The sequence below is a fragment of the Oncorhynchus nerka genome, linkage group LG6 (assembly GCF_034236695.1).
Source record: "Oncorhynchus nerka isolate Pitt River linkage group LG6, Oner_Uvic_2.0, whole genome shotgun sequence".
Taxonomy (NCBI): Eukaryota; Metazoa; Chordata; class Actinopteri; order Salmoniformes; family Salmonidae; genus Oncorhynchus; species Oncorhynchus nerka.
Genome location: NC_088401.1, coordinates 81,019,778 through 81,038,793, shown reverse-complemented (window position 1 = coordinate 81,038,793; position 19,016 = coordinate 81,019,778). Strand labels below are relative to the sequence as shown.

Genomic DNA, 19,016 nt, shown 5'->3' with positions numbered 1-19,016 from the left:
TGTTTAGGGCCAGTCACAGTGGTCAGGTATTCTGCCACTGGGTACTCTCTGTTTAGGGCCAGTCACAGTGGTCAGGTATTCTGCCACTGTGTACTCTCTGTTTAGGGCCAGTCACAGTGGTCAGGTATTCTGCCACTGTGTACTCTCTGTTTAGGGCCAGTCACAGTGGTCAAGGTTTTCTGCCACTGGGTACTCTCTGTTTAGGGCCAGTCACAGTGGTCAGGTATTCTGCCACTGTGTACTCTCTGTTTAGGGCCAGTCACAGTGGTCAGGTATTCTGCCACTGTGTACTCTCTGTTTAGGGCCAGTCACAGTGGTCAGGTATTCTGCCACTGGGTACTCTCTGTTTAGGGCCAGTCACAGTGGTCAGGTATTCTGCCACTGTGTACTCTCTGTTTAGGGCCAGTCACAGTGGTCAGGTATTCTGCCACTGGGTACTCTCTGTTTAGGGTCAGTCACAGTGGTCAGGTATTCTGCCACTGTGTACTCTCTGTTTAGGGTCAGTCACAGTGGTCAGGTATTCTGCCACTGTGTACTCTCTGTTTAGGGCCAGTCACAGTGGTCAGGTATTCTGCCACTGTGTACTCTCTGTTTAGGGTCCAGTCACAGTGGTCAGGTATTCTGCCACTGTGTACTCTCTGTTTAGGGCCAGTCACAGTGGTCAGGTATTCTGCCACTGTGTACTCTCTGTTTAGGGCCAGTCACAGTGGTCAAGGTTTTCTGCCACTGGGTACTCTCTGTTTAGGGCCAGTCACAGTGGTCAGGTATTCTGCCACTGTGTACTCTCTGTTTAGGGTCAGTCACAGTGGTCAGGTATTCTGCCACTGTGTACTCTCTGTTTAGGGTCAGTCACAGTGGTCAGGTATTCTGCCACTGTGTACTCTCTGTTTAGGGCCAGTCACAGTGGTCAGGTATTCTGCCACTGTGTACTCTCTGTTTAGGGCCAGTCACAGTGGTCAGGTATTCTGCCACTGTGTACTCTCTGTTTAGGGCCAGTCACAGTGGTCAGGTATTCTGCCACTGTGTACTCTCTGTTTAGGGCCAGTCACAGTGGTCAGGTATTCTGCCACTGGTACTCTCTGTTTAGGGCCAGTCACAGTGGTCAGGTATTCTGCCACTGTGTACTCTCTGTTTAGGGCCAGTCACAGTGGTCAGGTATTCTGCCACTGTGTACTCTCTGTTTAGGGCCAGTCACAGTGGTCAGGTATTCTGCCACTGTGTACTCTCTGTTTAGGGCCAGTCACAGTGGTCAGGTATTCTGCCACTGTGTACTCTCTGTTTAGGGCCAGTCACAGTGGTCAGGTATTCTGCCACTGGGTACTCTCTGTTTAGGGCCAGTCACAGTGGTCAGGTATTCTGCCACTGTGTACTCTCTGTTTAGGGCCAGTCACAGTGGTCAGGTATTCTGCCACTGTGTACTCTCTGTTTAGGGCCAGTCACAGTGGTCAGGTATTCTGCCACTGTGTACTCTCTGTTTAGGGCCAGTCACAGTGGTCAGGTATTCTGCCACTGTGTACTCTCTGTTTAGGGCCAGTCACAGTGGTCAGGTATTCTGCCACTGTGTACTCTCTGTTTAGGGTCAGTCACAGTGGTCAGGTATTCTGCCACTGGGTACTCTCTGTTTAGGGCCAGTCACAGTGGTCAGGTATTCTGCCACTGTGTACTCTCTGTTTAGGGCCAGTCACAGTGGTCAGGTATTCTGCCACTGTGTACTCTCTGTTTAGGGCCAGTCACAGTGGTCAGGTATTCTGCCACTGTGTACTCTCTGTTTAGGGCCAGTCACAGTGGTCAGGTATTCTGCCACTGTGTACTCTCTGTTTAGGGTCCAGTCACAGTGGTCAGGTATTCTGCCACTGTGTACTCTCTGTTTAGGGTCAGTCACAGTGGTCAGGTATTCTGCCACTGTGTACTCTCTGTTTAGGGCCAGTCACAGTGGTCAGGTATTCTGCCACTGTGTACTCTCTGTTTAGGGCCAGTCACAGTGGTCAGGTATTCTGCCACTGTGTACTCTCTGTTTAGGGCCAGTCACAGTGGTCAGGTATTCTGCCACTGTGTACTCTCTGTTTAGGGCCAGTCACAGTGGTCAGGTATTCTGCCACTGTGTACTCTCTGTTTAGGGCCAGTCACAGTGGTCAGGTATTCTGCCACTGTGTACTCTCTGTTTAGGGTCAGTCACAGTGGTCAGGTATTCTGCCACTGTGTACTCTCTGTTTAGGGGTCAGTCACAGTGGTCAGGTATTCTGCCACTGTGTACTCTCTGTTTAGGGCCAGTCACAGTGGTCAAGTATTCTGCCACTGTGTACTCTCTGTTTAGGGCCAGTCGCAGTGGTCAGGTATTCTGCCACTGGGTACTCTCTGTTTAGGGCCAGTCGCAGTGGTCAAGTATTCTGCCACTGTGTACTCTCTGTTTAGGGCCAGTCACAGTGGTCAGGTATTCTGCCACTGGGTACTCTCTGTTTAGGGCCAGTCACAGTGGTCAGGTATTCTGCCACTGTGTACTCTCTGTTTAGGGCCAGTCACAGTGGTCAGGTATTCTGCCACTGTGTACTCTCTGTTTAGGGCCAGTCACAGTGGTCAGGTATTCTGCCACTGTGTACTCTCTGTTTAGGGCCAGTCACAGTGGTCAGGTATTCTGCCACTGTGTACTCTCTGTTTAGGGTCCAGTCACAGTGGTCAGGTATTCTGCCACTGTGTACTCTCTGTTTAGGGCCAGTCACAGTGGTCAGGTATTCTGCCACTGTGTACTCTCTGTTTAGGGCCAGTCACAGTGGTCAGGTATTCTGCCACTGTGTACTCTCTGTTTAGGGCCAGTCACAGTGGTCAGGTATTCTGCCACTGTGTACTCTCTGTTTAGGGCCAGTCACAGTGGTCAGGTATTCTGCCACTGTGTACTCTCTGTTTAGGGCCAGTCACAGTGGTCAGGTATTCTGCCACTGTGTACTCTCTGTTTAGGGCCAGTCACAGTGGTCAGGTATTCTGCCACTGTGTACTCTCTGTTTAGGGCCAGTCACAGTGGTCAGGTATTCTGCCACTGTGTACTCTCTGTTTAGGGCCAGTCACAGTGGTCAGGTATTCTGCCACTGTGTACTCTCTGTTTAGGGCCAGTCACAGTGGTCAGGTATTCTGCCACTGTGTACTCTCTGTTTAGGGCCAGTCACAGTGGTCAGGTATTCTGCCACTGTGTACTCTCTGTTTAGGGCCAGTCACAGTGGTCAGGTATTCTGCCACTGTGTACTCTCTGTTTAGGGCAGTCACAGTGGTCAGGTATTCTGCCACTGTGTACTCTCTGTTTAGGGCCAGTCACAGTGGTCAGGTATTCTGCCACTGTGTACTCTCTGTTTAGGGCCAGTCACAGTGGTCAGGTATTCTGCCACTGTGTACTCTCTGTTTAGGGCCAGTCACAGTGGTCAGGTATTCTGCCACTGTGTACTCTCTGTTTAGGGTCAGTCACAGTGGTCAGGTATTCTGCCACTGTGTACTCTCTGTTTAGGGCCAGTCACAGTGGTCAGGTATTCTGCCACTGTGTACTCTCTGTTTAGGGCCAGTCACAGTGGTCAGGTATTCTGCCACTGTGTACTCTCTGTTTAGGGTCAGTCACAGTGGTCAGGTATTCTGCCACTGTGTACTCTCTGTTTAGGGTCAGTCACAGTGGTCAGGTATTCTGCCACTGGTACTCTCTGTTTAGGGTCAGTCACAGTGGTCAGGTATTCTGCCACTGGGTACTCTCTGTTTAGGGCCAGTCACAGTGGTCAGGTATTCTGCCACTGGGTACTCTCTGTTTAGGGCCAGTCACAGTGGTCAGGTATTCTGCCACTGTGTACTCTCTGTTTAGGGCCAGTCACAGTGGTCAGGTATTCTGCCACTGGGTACTCTCTGTTTAGGGCCAGTCACAGTGGTCAGGTATTCTGCCACTGGGTACTCTCTGTTTAGGGCCAGTCACAGTGGTCAGGTATTCTGCCACTGTGTACTCTCTGTTTAGGGCCAGTCACAGTGGTCAGGTATTCTGCCACTGGGTACTCTCTGTTTAGGGCCAGTCACAGTGGTCAGGTATTCTGCCACTGTGTACTCTCTGTTTAGGGCCAGTCACAGTGGTCAGGTATTCTGCCACTGTGTACTCTCTGTTTAGGGCCAGTCACAGTGGTCAGGTATTCTGCCACTGTGTACTCTCTGTTTAGGGCCAGTCACAGTGGTCAGGTATTCTGCCACTGTGTACTCTCTGTTTAGGGCCAGTCACAGTGGTCAGGTATTCTGCCACTGTGTACTCTCTGTTTAGGGTCAGTCACAGTGGTCAGGTATTCTGCCACTGTGTACTCTCAGTTTAGGGCCAGTCACAGCGGTCAGGTATTCTGCCACTGTATACTCTCTGTTTAGGGTCAGTCACAGTGGTCAGGTATTCTGCCACTGTGTACTCTCTGTTTAGGGCCAGTCACAGTGGTCAGGTATTCTGCCACTGTGTACTCTCTGTTTAGGGCCAGTCACAGTGGTCAGGTATTCTGCCACTGTGTACTCTCTGTTTAGGGCCAGTCAAAGTGGTCAGGTATTCTGCCACTGTGTACTCTCTGTTTAGGGCCAGTCACAGTGGTCAGGTATTCTGCCACTGGGTACTCTCTGTTTAGGGCCAGTCACAGTGGTCAGGTATTCTGCCACTGTGTACTCTCTGTTTAGGGCCAGTCACAGTGGTCAGGTATTCTGCCACTGGGTACTCTTTGTTTAGGGCCAGTCACAGTGGTCAGGTATTCTGCCACTGTGTACTCTCTGTTTAGGGCCAGTCACAGTGGTCAGGTATTCTGCCACTGTGTACTCTCTGTTTAGGGCCAGTCACAGTGGTCAGGTATTCTGCCACTGTGTACTCTCTGTTTAGGGCCAGTCACAGTGGTCAGGTATTCTGCCACTGTGTACTCTCTGTTTAGGGCCAGTCACAGTGGTCAGGTATTCTGCCACTGTGTACTCTCTGTTTAGGGCCAGTCACAGTGGTCAGGTATTCTGCCACTGTGTACTCTCTGTTTAGGGCCAGTCACAGTGGTCAGGTATTCTGCCACTGTGTACTCTCTGTTTAGGGCCAGTCACAGTGGTCAGGTATTCTGCCACTGTGTACTCTCTGTTTAGGGCCAGTCACAGTGGTCAGGTATTCTGCCACTGTGTACTCTCTGTTTAGGGCCAGTCACAGTGGTCAGGTATTCTGCCACTGGGTACTCTCTGTTTAGGGCCAGTCACAGTGGTCAGGTATTCTGCCACTGTGTACTCTCTGTTTAGGGTCAGTCACAGTGGTCAGGTATTCTGCCACTGTGTACTCTCTGTTTAGGGCCAGTCACAGTGGTCAGGTATTCTGCCACTGGGTACTCTCTGTTTAGGGCCAGTCACAGTGGTCAGGTATTCTGCCACTGTGTACTCTCTGTTTAGGGCAGTCACAGTGGTCAGGTATTCTGCCACTGGGTACTCTCTGTTTAGGGCCAGTCACAGTGGTCAGGTATTCTGCCACTGTGTACTCTCTGTTTAGGGCCAGTCACAGTGGTCAGGTATTCTGCCACTGTGTACTCTCTGTTTAGGGTCAGTCACAGTGGTCAGGTATTCTGCCACTGTGTACTCTCTGTTTAGGGCCAGTCACAGTGGTCAGGTATTCTGCCACTGTGTACTCTCTGTTTAGGGCCAGTCACAGTGGTCAGGTATTCTGCCACTGTGTACTCTCTGTTTAGTGCCAGTCACAGTGGTCAGGTATTCTGCCACTGTGTACTCTCTGTTTAGGGTCAGTCACAGTGGTCAGGTATTCTGCCACTGGGTACTCTCTGTTTAGGGCCAGTCACAGTGGTCAGGTATTCTGCCACTGGGTACTCTCTGTTTAGGGCCAGTCACAGTGGTCAGGTATTCTGCCACTGTGTACTCTCTGTTTAGGGTCAGTCACAGTGGTCAGGTATTCTGCCACTGGGTACTCTCTGTTTAGGGTCAGTCACAGTGGTCAGGTATTCTGCCACTGGGTACTCTCTGTTTAGGGCCAGTCACAGTGGTCAGGTATTCTGCCACTGGGTACTCTCTGTTTAGGGCCAGTCACAGTGGTCAGGTATTCTGCCACTGGGTACTCTCTGTTTAGGGCCAGTCACAGTGGTCAGGTATTCTGCCACTGTGTACTCTCTGTTTAGGGCCAGTCACAGTGGTCAGGTATTCTGCCACTGTGTACTCTCTGTTTAGGGCCAGTCACAGTGGTCAGGTATTCTGCCACTGGGTACTCTCTGTTTAGGGCCAGTCACAGTGGTCAGGTATTCTGCCACTGTGTACTCTCTGTTTAGGGCCAGTCACAGTGGTCAGGTATTCTGCCACTGTGTACTCTCTGTTTAGGGCCAGTCACAGTGGTCAGGTATTCTGCCACTGTGTACTCTCTGTTTAGGGCCAGTCACAGTGGTCAGGTATTCTGCCACTGTGTACTCTCTGTTTAGGGCCAGTCACAGTGGTCAGGTATTCTGCCACTGTGTACTCTCTGTTTAGGGCCAGTCACAGTGGTCAGGTATTCTGCCACTGGGTACTCTCTGTTTAGGGCCAGTCACAGTGGTCAGGTATTCTGCCACTGGGTACTCTCTGTTTAGGGCCAGTCACAGTGGTCAGGTATTCTGCCACTGTGTACTCTCTGTTTAGGGCCAGTCACAGTGGTCAGGTATTCTGCCACTGGGTACTCTCTGTTTAGGGCCAGTCACAGTGGTCAGGTATTCTGCCACTGGGTACTCTCTGTTTAGGGCCAGTCACAGTGGTCAGGTATTCTGCCACTGGGTACTCTCTGTTTAGGGCCAGTCACAGTGGTCAGGTATTCTGCCACTGGGTACTCTCTGTTTAGGGCCAGTCACAGTGGTCAGGTATTCTGCCACTGGGTACTCTCTGTTTAGGGCCAGTCACAGTGGTCAGGTATTCTGCCACTGGGTACTCTCTGTTTAGGGCCAGTCACAGTGGTCAGGTATTCTGCCACTGGGTACTCTCTGTTTAGGGCCAGTCACAGTGGTCAGGTATTCTGCCACTGGGTACTCTCTGTTTAGGGCCAGTCACAGTGGTCAGGTATTCTGCCACTGGGTACTCTCTGTTTAGGGCCAGTCACAGTGGTCAGGTATTCTGCCACTGGGTACTCTCTGTTTAGGGCCAGTCACAGTGGTCAGGTATTCTGCCACTGGGTACTCTCTGTTTAGGGCCAGTCACAGTGGTCAGGTATTCTGCCACTGTGTACTCTCTGTTTAGGGCCAGTCACAGTGGTCAGGTATTCTGCCACTGTGTACTCTCTGTTTAGGGCCAGTCACAGTGGTCAGGTATTCTGCCACTGTGTACTCTCTGTTTAGGGCCAGTCACAGTGGTCAGGTATTCTGCCACTGTGTACTCTCTGTTTAGGGCCAGTCACAGTGGTCAGGTATTCTGCCACTGTGTACTCTCTGTTTAGGGCCAGTCACAGTGGTCAGGTATTCTGCCACTGGGTACTCTCTGTTTAGGGTCAGTCACAGTGGTCAGGTATTCTGCCACTGGGTACTCTCTGTTTAGGGCCAGTCACAGTGGTCAGGTATTCTGCCACTGTGTACTCTCTGTTTAGGGCCAGTCACAGTGGTCAGGTATTCTGCCACTGGGTACTCTCTGTTTAGGGCCAGTCACAGTGGTCAGGTATTCTGCCACTGTGTACTCTCTGTTTAGGGCCAGTCACAGTGGTCAGGTATTCTGCCACTGTGTACTCTCTGTTTAGGGCCAGTCACAGTGGTCAGGTATGCTGCCACTGTGTACTCTCTGTTTAGGGCCAGTCACAGTGGTCAGGTATTCTGCCACTGTGTACTCCCTGTTTAGTGCCAGTCACAGTGGTCAGGTATTCTGCCACTGTGTACTCTCTGTTTAGTGCCAGTCACAGTGGTCAGGTATTCTGCCACTATGTACTCTCTGTTTAGGGCCAGTCACAGTGGTCAGGTATTCTGCCACTGGGTACTCTCTGTTTAGGGCCAGTCACAGTGGTCAGGTATTCTGCCACTGGGTACTCTCTGTTTAGGGCCAGTCACAGTGGTCAGGTATTCTGCCACTGTGTACTCTCTGTTTAGGGCCAGTCACAGTGGTCAGGTATTCTGCCACTGGGTACTCTCTGTTTAGGGCCAGTCACAGTGGTCAGGTATTCTGCCACTGGGTACTCTCTGTTTAGGGCCAGTCACAGTGGTCAGGTATTCTGCCACTGGGTACTCTCTGTTTAGGGCCAGTCACAGTGGTCAGGTATTCTGCCACTGGGTACTCTCTGTTTAGGGCCAGTCACAGTGGTCAGGTATTCTGCCACTGGGTACTCTCTGTTTAGGGCCAGTCACATTGGTCAGGTATTCTGCCACTGGGTACTCTCTGTTTAGGGCCAGTCACAGTGGTCAGGTATTCTGCCACTGGGTACTCTCTGTTTAGGGCCAGTCACAGTGGTCAGGTATTCTGCCACTGTGTACTCTCTGTTTAGGGCCAGTCACAGTGGTCAGGTATTCTGCCACTGTGTACTCTCTGTTTAGGGCCAGTCACAGTGGTCAGGTATTCTGCCACTGTGTACTCTCTGTTTAGGGCCAGTCACAGTGGTCAGGTATTCTTCCACTGTGTACTCTCTGTTTAGGGCCAGTCAAAGTGGTCAGGTATTCTGCCACTGTGTACTCTCTGTTTAGGGCCAGTCACAGTGGTCAGGTATTCTGCCACTGGGTACTCTCTGTTTAGGGCCAGTCACAGTGGTCAGGTATTCTGCCACTGGGTACTCTCTGTTTAGGGCCAGTCACAGTGGTCAGGTATTCTGCCACTGTGTACTCTCTGTTTAGGGCCAGTCACAGTGGTCAGGTATTCTGCCACTGGGTACTCTCTGTTTAGGGCCAGTCACAGTGGTCAGGTATTCTGCCACTGTGTACTCTCTGTTTAGGGCCAGTCACAGTGGTCAGGTATTCTTCCACTGTGTACTCTCTGTTTAGGGCCAGTCAAAGTGGTCAGGTATTCTGCCACTGTGTACTCTCTGTTTAGGGCCAGTCACAGTGGTCAGGTATTCTGCCACTGGGTACTCTCTGTTTAGGGCCAGTCACAGTGGTCAGGTATTCTGCCACTGGGTACTCTCTGTTTAGGGCCAGTCACAGTGGTCAGGTATTCTGCCACTGTGTACTCTCTGTTTAGGGCCAGTCACAGTGGTCAGGTATTCTGCCACTGGGTACTCTCTGTTTAGGGCCAGTCACAGTGGTCAGGTATTCTGCCACTGTGTACTCTCTGTTTAGGGCCAGTCACAGTGGTCAGGTATTCTGCCACTGTGTACTCTCTGTTTAGGGCCAGTCACAGTGATCAGGTATGCTGCCACTGTGTACTCTCTGTTTAGGGCCAGTCACAGTGGTCAGGTATTCTGCCACTGTGTACTCTCTGTTTAGTGCCAGTCACAGTGGTCAGGTATTCTGCCACTGTGTACTCTCTGTTTAGTGCCAGTCACAGTGGTCAGGTATTCTGCCACTATGTACTCTCTGTTTAGGGCCAGTCACAGTGGTCAGGTATTCTGCCACTGGGTACTCTCTGTTTAGGGCCAGTCACAGTGGTCAGGTATTCTGCCACTGGGTACTCTCTGTTTAGGTTTTTGTTGTTGTTGATTCTTTCCAATGTGTTGAGTAATTATCTTTTTGCTCTCTCTCTCTCTTCCTCCCTCTCTCTCTCCCTCTCTCTCTCCCTCTCTCTCTCTCTCTCTCTCTCTCTCTCTCTCTCTCTCTCCTCTCTCTCTCTCTCTCTCTCACTCTCTCTCTCTCATTGTGACTAGAGATAAATGTTCATGGGGAGATGTGGGTTATAGTTTTTTGGGCTCCTGAGTAGCGCAGTGGTGTCAGACACTGCATCTCAGTGCAAGAGTCATCACTACAGTACCTGGTTCAAATCTGGGCTGCATCACATCCGGCTGTGATGGGGAGTCCCATAGGGCAACGCACAAATGGCCCAGCGTCGTCAGGGTTTGGCCTGGGGTAGGCCGTCATTGTGAATGAGAATTTGTTCTTAACTGACTTGCCTAGTTGAATAAAGGTTAAACAAATCAGAATGTATAGCCACCCTTTACCTTGATGACAGCTTTGCACAGTCTTGGTATCCAGCTTCACCTGGAATGTTTTTCCAACAGTCTTGAAGGAGTTCACACATATGCTGAGCACTTGTTGGCAGCTTAACCTTGACTCTATGGTACAACTTACCCCAAACCATCAGAATGCTGTGGTAGCCATGCTGGTTAAGTGTGACTTGAAATCTAAATAAATTAAGCAGTGTCACCAGCAAAGCACCTCCACACATCACACCTCCTCCTCCACACTTCACGGTGGGAACCACACACACGGAGATCACCCGTTCACCTAGTCTGCGTCTCACAAAGACTGCAGTTGGAACCAAAAATCTCAAATTTGGACTCATCAGACCAAAGGACAAATTTCAACCTGTCTAATATCAATTGCTCATGATTCTTGCCACAAGCAAGTCTCTTCTTCTTATTAGTGTGCTTTAGTAGTGTTTTTTTTTGTTGCAGCAATTCGACAACGATGAATACCTGATTCACACAGTCTCCTCTGAACAGTTGATGTTGACATGTGTCTGTTACTTGAACTTTGTGAAACATTTATTTGGGCTGAAATTTCTGAGGCTGTTAACTGTAATGAACTTATCCTCTGCAGCAGAGGTAACTCTGGGTATTTTCTTCCTGGTACGGTCCTCATGAGAGCCAGTTTCATCGTAGCGCTTGATGGTTTTTGCGACTGCACTTGAAGAAGCTTATAAAGAAAAACCCTTGAATGAATAGGTGTGTCCAAACTTTTGACAGGTACTGTATTTAGCAGATGTTATCGTGGGTGTAGCTAAATGTTTGTGTTCCCAGCTCCAACAGTGCAGTAATACCTAACTAAATGGTTGTGTTCCCAGCTCCAACAGTGCAGTAATACCTAACTAAATGTTTGTGTTCCCAGCTCCAACAGTGCAGTAATACCTAACTAAATGTTTGTGTTCCCAGCTCCAACAGTGCAGTAATACCTAACTAAATGTTTGTGTTCCCAGCTCCAACAGTGCAGTAATACCTAACTAAATGCTTGTGTTCCCAGCTCCAACAGTGCAGTAATACCTAACTAAATGCTTGTGTTCCCAGCTCCAACAGTGCAGTAATACCTAACTAAATGCTTGTGTTCCCAGCTCCAACAGTGCAGTAATACCTAACTAAATGCTTATGTTCCCAGCTCCAACAGTGCAGTAATACCTAACTAAATGCTTGTGTTCCCAGCTCCAACAGTGCAGTAATACCTAACTAAATGCTTGTGTTCCCAGATTCAGCAGTGCAGTAATATCTAAAAATACAAACCAATACACGCAAATCTTAAAAATAAAAATATAGGAATTTATATGTATTGTCAGAGTCTGGAATATAAATATATATGTATAGGACGGTGTGTATAGACAGTATGGACAGTATATGAATGGAAAAGGTGTGTACAGCAGTAGTTACACAGTGATTTCGAAAGTATTCAGCCCTCTTGTCATTTTTCCTATTTTGTTGCCTTACAACCTGGAATTAAAATAGAGTTTTGTAATTTGAATTACACGACATGCCTACAACTTTAAAGATACAAAATATTTTTTTGGGGAAACAAACAAGAAATAAGACAAAAAAACTGGAAACTTGAGTGTGCATAACTATTCACCCCCAAAGTCAATACCTTGTAGTGACAACTTTTGCAGCAATTACAGCTGTAAGTCTCTTGTGGTATGTCTCTATAATCTTGGCACATCTAGCCACTGGGATTTTTGCCCATTCTTCAGGGCAAAACTGCTCCAGCTCCTTCCAGTTGGATGGGTTCCACTGGTGTACAGGAATCTTTAAGTCAAACCACAGATTCTCTTTTTGGATTGAGGTCTGGGCTTTGACTAGGCCATTCCAAGACATTTAAATGTTTCCCCTTAAACCACTCAAGTGTTGCTTTAGCAGTATGCTTAGGGTCATTGTCCCAGTCTCAAATCTCTGGAAGAATGAAACAGATTTCCCTCAATAATTCCCTGTATTTAGCACCATCCACTATTCCTTCAATTCTGACCAGTTTCCCAGTCCCTGCCGATGAAAAACATCCCCACAGCATGATGCTGCTTCACTGTCGGGATGGTGTTCTCGGGGTGATGAGAGGTGTTGGGTTTGCGCCAGACATAGCATTTTCCTTGATGGCGAAAACAATCTAAATTTTAGTCTCATCTGACCAGAGTACCCCCCTCATATGTTTGAGGAGTCTCCCACATGCCTTTTGACAAACACCAAACATGTTTGCTTACTTTTTTCTGGCCACTCTTCCTTAAAGCCCAGCTCTGTGGAGTGTACGGCTAAAAGCGGTCCTATGGACAGATACTCCAAATTCCGCTGTGGCGCTTTGCAGCTTCTTCAGGGTTCTCCTTGGTCTCTTTGATGCCTCTCTGATTAATGACCTCCTTGCCTGGTCCGTGAGTTTTGGTGGGCGGCCCTCTCTTGGCAGGTTTGTTGTGGTGCCATATTCTTTACATTTTTCTAATAATGATTAAATGGTGCTAAATGAGATGTTCAAATGATTAAATGGGATGTTCAAAGATTCTGATATTTTTTAGAACCCAACCCTGATCTGTACTTCTCCACAACTTTGTCCCTGACCTGTTTGGAGAGCTCCTTGGTCATCATGATCCTGCTTTCTTGGTGGTGCCCCTTGCTTAGTGGTGTTGCAGACTCTGGGGCCTTTCAGAACAGGTGTGTGTATATATACTGAGATCATGTGAGAGATCATGTGACACTTAGATTGCACACAGGTGGATTTTATTTAACTAATTATATGACTACTGAAGGTAATTGGTTGCACCAGATCTTATTTAGGGGCTTCATAGCAAAGGGGGTGAATACATATGCACGCACCACTTTTCCATTTTTTACTTTTTATCATTTTTTGAAACAAGTAATTTTTTGTCATTTCATTTCACCAATTTGGACTATTTTGTGTATGTCCATTACATGACATCCAAATAAAAATGTATTTAAATTACAGGTTGTAATGTAACAAAATAGGAAAAACACCAAGGGGGGTGAATATTTTTGCAAGGCACTGTAGGCATGTGTATAGGATGAGCCGTGACTAGAACAACAGTATATACATATGAAGTTGGTAAACAGTATGTAAACATTATTAAAGTGACCAGTGTTCAACGACTATGTCTATAGGGCAGCAGTCTCTAAGGTGCAGGGTTGAGTACCGGGTGGTAGCCGGCTAGTAACTGTGACTAAGTTCAGGGCAGGGTACTGACCAGCTAGTGATGATTTTTTAACATCCTGATGGCCTGGAGATTCAAGCTGTTTTTCAGTCACTCAGTCCAAGCTGTACAGTCTCCGACCTTCTAGATGGTAGCAGGGTAAACAGGCCGTGGCTCGGGTGCTTGAAGTCCTTGATGATCATCTAGATGGTAGCAGGGTGAACAGGCCGTGGCTCGGGTGCTTGAAGTCCTTGATGATCATCTAGATGGTAGCAGGGTGAACAGGCCGTGGCTCGGGTGCTTGAAGTCCTTGATGATCATCTAGATGGTAGCAGGGTGAACAGGCCTTGGCTCGGGTGCTTGAAGTCCTTGATGATCATCTAGATGGTAGCAGGGTAAACAGGCCGTGGCTCGGGTGCTTGAAGTTCTTGATGGTCATCTTGGCATTCCTGTGACACCAGTTGCTGTAGATGTCCGGCAGGGCAGGCAGTGTTCCCCAGGTGATGTAGATGTCCGGCAGGGCAGGCAGTGTGCCCCAGGTGATGTAGATGTCCGGCAGGGCAGGCAGTGTGCCCCAGGTGATGTAGATGTCCGGCAGGGCAGGCAGTGTGCCCCAGGTGATGTAGATGTCCGGCAGGGCAGGCAGTGTGCCCCAGGTGATGTAGATGTCCGGCAGGGCAGGCAGTGTGCCCCAGGTGATGTAGATGTCCGGCAGGGCAGGCAGTGTGCCCCAGTTGCTGTAGATGTCCGGCAGGGCAGGCAGTGTGACACCAGTTGCTGTAGATGTCCGGCAGGGCAGGCAGTGTGACACCAGTTGCTGTAGATGTCCGGCAGGGCAGGCAGTGTGCCCTAGGTGATGTAGATGTCCGGCAGGGCAGGCAGTGTGCCCCAGGTGATGTAGATGTCCGGCAGGGCAGGCAGTGTGCCCCAGGTGATGTAGATGTCCGGCAGGGCAGGCAGTGTGACACCAGTTGCTGTAGATGTCCGGCTGGGCAGGCAGTGTGACACCAGTTGCTGTAGATGTCCGGCAGGGCAGGCAGTGTGCCCCAGGTGATGGCTGACGGCACCACCCTCTGGTGCATGTTTAGATATACAGAGATTTGCAGGAAAAAGCTGTTTCAGGTGTTTGAAAAATGCAAAATTTCTCCAACATCTGAATGGGGGGTCCAGCCCCCACAGGACCATCCCCCAGCAATCCTCATGGACTTTGTGCCTCGCCTCAGATTTTTGGGGTGTATGACGCCCCTGTGTGATATGTCAGGCACGGTACATTCTAGCTGATGTGTTCTAATACCACCAATGGTCAACATGACATTAAAACAGCAGACGTGATTGGATGTATCATTCCAGAGGCTTGGAAACGTTAGGAACACTTGATTAGCTAATCAGACGGTATGATTTGTCAACCGGAAACACGTGGAAAGCCAATCTCTTTCAAGTGTGATTAACAGTGGTAGAGTTGTGTATATCAGACACAACACACCCTTAACAGCATTGAAAGAAATGTGATGTGTCTGGTTGTCAGGGATACAGTATTTGAAGTGGAAGTGACGACTCAGCTCAGATGTCTTTCTATGTCTGCTACGTTAGGTTAGCCTGTTGCATGTTTCTTCACTAAACCTTCACCAAATACTATTTGAAATTATTTCAAATACTTGATCTGGGTTTGATTGAGCTTGCCTGATGTCAAATCAAATCAAATCAAATGTTATTTGTCACATACACACGGTTAGCAGATGTTAATGCGTGTGTAGCGAAATGCTTGTGCTTCTATTTCCGACAATGCAGTAATAACCAACGAGTAATCTAGCTAACAATTCCAAAACTACTACCTTATACACATAAGTGTAAAGGGATAAAGAATATGTACATAAAGATATATGAATGAGTGATGGTACAGAGCGGCATAGGCAAGATGCAGTAGATTGTATCGAGTACAGTATATACAAACATTATATTAAGTAGCATTGTTTAAAGTGGCTAGTGATATATTTTACATCAATTCCCATTATTAAAGTGGCTAGAGTTGAGTCAGTGTGTTGGCAGCAGCCACTCAATGTTAGTGGTGGCTGTTTAACAGTCTGATGGCCTTGAGATAGAAGCTGTTTTTCAGTCTCTCGGTCCCAGCTTTGATGCACCTGTACTGACCTTGCCTTCTGGACGATAGCAGGGTGAACAGGCAGTGGCTCGGGTGGTTGTTGTCCTTGATGATCTTTATGGCCTTCCTGTGACATCGGGTGGTGTAGGTGTCCTGGAAGGCAGGTAGTTTGCCCCCGGTGATGCGTTGTGCAGACCTCACTACCCTCTGGAGAGCCTTACGGTTGTGGGCGGAGCAGTTGCCGTACCAGGCGGTGATACAGCCCGACAGGATGCTCTCGATTGTACATCTGTAGAAGTTTGTGAGTGATTTTGGTGACAGGCCGAATTTCTTCAGCCTCCTGAGGTTGAAGAGGCGCTGCTGCTGTGTGGGTGGACCAATTCAGTTTGTCTGTGATGTGTACGCCGATGTGTGATGTTTGATTGCCTTGCGGAGAGAATAGCTACACTGTTTGTATTCGGTCATGTTTCCGGTCACCTTTCCCTGATTAAAAGCAGTGGTTCCCGCTTTCAGTTTCTCGCGAATGCTGCCATCAATCCACGTAGTGGAAACAATAGAATAGTAGAATAGTCAATAGCACAAGTCCCTGGTCTGTTCTTGACTAAACTGGATCCCAAATCCCAAATGATACCCTATTCCTTTTGTAGTGCACTACTTTCGACCAGAGCCCTATTCCCTTTGTAGTGCACTACTTTCGACCAGAGCCCTATTCCCTTTGTAGTGCACTACTTTCGACCAGAGCCCTATTCCCTTTGTAGTGCACTACTTTCGACCAGAGCCCTATTCCCTTTGTAGTGCACTACTTTCGACCAGGGCCCTATTCCCTTTGTAGTGCACTACTTTCGACCAGAGCCCTATTCCCTTTGTAGTGCACTACTTTCGACCAGGGCCCTATTCCCTTTGTAGTGCACTACTTTCGACCAGAGCCCTATTCCCTTTGTAGTGCACTACTTTCGACCAGAGCCCTATTCCGTTTGTAGTGCACTACTTTCGACCAGGGCCCTATTCCCTTTGTAGTGCACTACTTTTGATCCCTGGTCAAAAGTATTGTCATTTGCGACATTGCCTGGGTCTTTATTGCTGCCAGATTCTGAGGTCTCACCAGAGAACATGACAGATCTACAAATAAATGCAAGCGTTTTCCCCAGCTGAATAAATGTCATCCTATGCAAATAGGCTCCCTGATAAAGAGTTATGCTGGTCTTATGGCAACATCTCATTCCACAAATTGGCTGTTATAGATTTGATCTGCAGTGTAGCTACCAAGAAAATTTGAATTTTCAAACACTTGACATATGTGTGGGTGTGTGTCTGATCTTGTTTTCTCTCTCAAGCATCCTAACGCTTCCCTCTCTCCCTCTCTCCCTCTCTCTCCAGTCTGCTCTCAGTTCTCCCGAGGGGTCTATGCCATCTTCGGCTTCTACGATAAAAAGTCCATGAACACCCTGACGTCATTCTGTGGTGCGCTGCACACCTCCTTCGTCACGCCCAGTTACCCCACCGACAACGAGGTGCAGTTTGTCATCCAGATGAGACCTGCACTACGTGGGGCCGTCCTCAGCCTGCTGTCACACTACAAGTGGCAGAAGTTTGTTTACCTCTACGACACCGACAGAGGTAGGTGCCATGCCATCACAGGCCTTGAGATAGTTCAGGGTGTGAGGTAAACACACCGACAGAGCTAGGTGCTATTGAAGTACTTTTTGAGTTCATCAACATTGATCATATTCACAGGAAAAATGACAAAGTAGATATTGCTATATAATATAACATGCAACACAGACAGCGGTAGGTAAGGTTTAGCAGGTTGGTTCTACCATAAACCTTGACTTGGTTTAGTTGAGGGTGCACTTGAAACAGTTGACAGCATCAACATATCAAATCAAATCAAATCAAATGTATTTATATAGCCCTTCGTACATCAGCTGATATCTCAAAGTGCTGTACAGAAACCCAGCCTAAAACCCCAAACAGCAAGCAATGCAGGTGTAGAAGCACGGTGGCTAGGAAAAACTCCCTAGAACGGCCAAAACCTAGGAAGAAACCTAGAGAGGAACCAGGCTATGTGGGGTGGCCAGTCCTCTTCTGGCTGTGCCGGGTGGAGATTATAACAGAACATGGCCAAGATGTTCAAATGTTCATAAATGACCAGAATGGTCGAATAATAATAAGGCAGAACAGTTGAAACTGGAGCAGCAGCACGGTCAGGTGGACTGGGGACAGCAAGGAGTCATCATGTGAGGTAGTCCTGGGGCATGGTTCTAGGGCTCAGGTCCTCCGAGAGAGAGAAAGAAAGAGAGAATTAGAGAGAGCATATGTGGGGTGGCCAGTCCTCTTCTGGCTGTGCCGGGTGGAGATTATAACAGAATATCCATAGCCAAAATGACAAACTATGCAAACCACAGGTGCAGTGTGCTGGAACATTACCCTCTAGTTGAAACAAGGAAGTGGGTGACATTCTATAAGCACTGTGAAATGTAATCTACAGGCCATTCACAACCACCATCTACTTTTAAACTGGAAGAAATGTATTTCATTGTAACTAAGCTGTGGGTGCAGTATGTCATTGTAACTAAGTTGTGGGTGTAGTATGTCATTATAACTAAGTTGTGGGTGCAGTATTTCATTATAACTAAGTTGTGGGTGCAGTATTTCATTATAACTAAGTTGTGGGTGCAGTATTTCATTATAACTAAGTTGTGGGTGCAGTATTTCATTATAACTAAGTTGTGGGTGCAGTATGTCATTATAACTAAGTTGTGGGTGCAGTATTTCATTATAACTAAGTTGTGGGTGCAGTATTTCATTATAACTAAGCTGTGGGTGCAGTATGTCATTATAACTAAGCTGTGGGTGCAGTATTTCATTGTAACTAAGTTGTGGGTGTAGTATGTCATTATAACTAAGTTGTGGGTGTAGTATGTCATTATAACTAAGTTGTGGGTGCAGTATGTCATTATAACTAAGTTGTGGGTGTAGTATGTCATTATAACTAAGTTGTGGGTGCAGTATGTGTATTCCCTCTAGACAGTAGCAGGATGTGTATTCCCTCCTCTAGACAGTAGCAGGATGTGTATTCCCTCTAGACAGTAGCAGGATGTGTATTCCCTCTCGACAGTAGCAGGATGTGTATTCCCTCTAGACAATAGCAGGATGTGTATTCCCTCTAGACAGTAGCTGGATGTGTATTCCCTCTAGACAGTAGCAGGATGTGTATTCCCTCTAGACAGTAGCAGGATGTGTATTCCCTCTAGACAGTAGCAGGATGTGTATTCCCTCCTCTAGACAGTAGCAGGATGTATATTCCCTCCTCTAGACATTAGCAGGATGTGTATTCCTTCTAGACAGTAGCAGGATGTGTATTCCCTCCTGTAGACAGTAGCAGGATGTGTATTCCCTCCTCTAGACAGTAGCAGGATGTGTATTCCCTCTAGACAGTACCAGGATGTGTATTCCCTCCTCTAGACAGTAGCAGGATGTGTATTCCCTCTAGACAGTAGCAGGATGTGTATTCCCTCCTCTAGACAGTAGCAGGATGTGTATTCCCTCCTCTAGACAGTAGCAGGATGTGTATTCCCTCTAGACAGTAGCAGGATGTGTATTCCCTCCTCTAGACAGTAGCAGGATGTATATTCCCTCCTCTAGACAGTAGCAGGATTTGTATTCCCTCTAGACAGTAGCAGGATGTGTATTCCCTCTAGACAGTAGCAGG

The 19,016-nt window shown here is 48.1% G+C and overlaps 1 protein-coding gene across 4 annotated transcripts in view; it reads left to right on the top strand.

Annotated features, from left to right (window-relative positions):
• Positions 1-19,016, top strand: part of LOC115136302 (glutamate receptor 3) — a 339,674-nt gene that overhangs the window by 101,066 nt on the left and 219,592 nt on the right. For all 4 annotated transcript variants that reach the window (XM_065019924.1, XM_065019923.1, XM_065019922.1 and 1 more), the window contains exon 3: positions 16,682-16,921. In XM_065019924.1, coding sequence (XP_064875996.1) covers positions 16,682-16,921 — 240 coding nt within the window. The remainder of the gene's footprint in view (positions 1-16,681; positions 16,922-19,016) is intronic.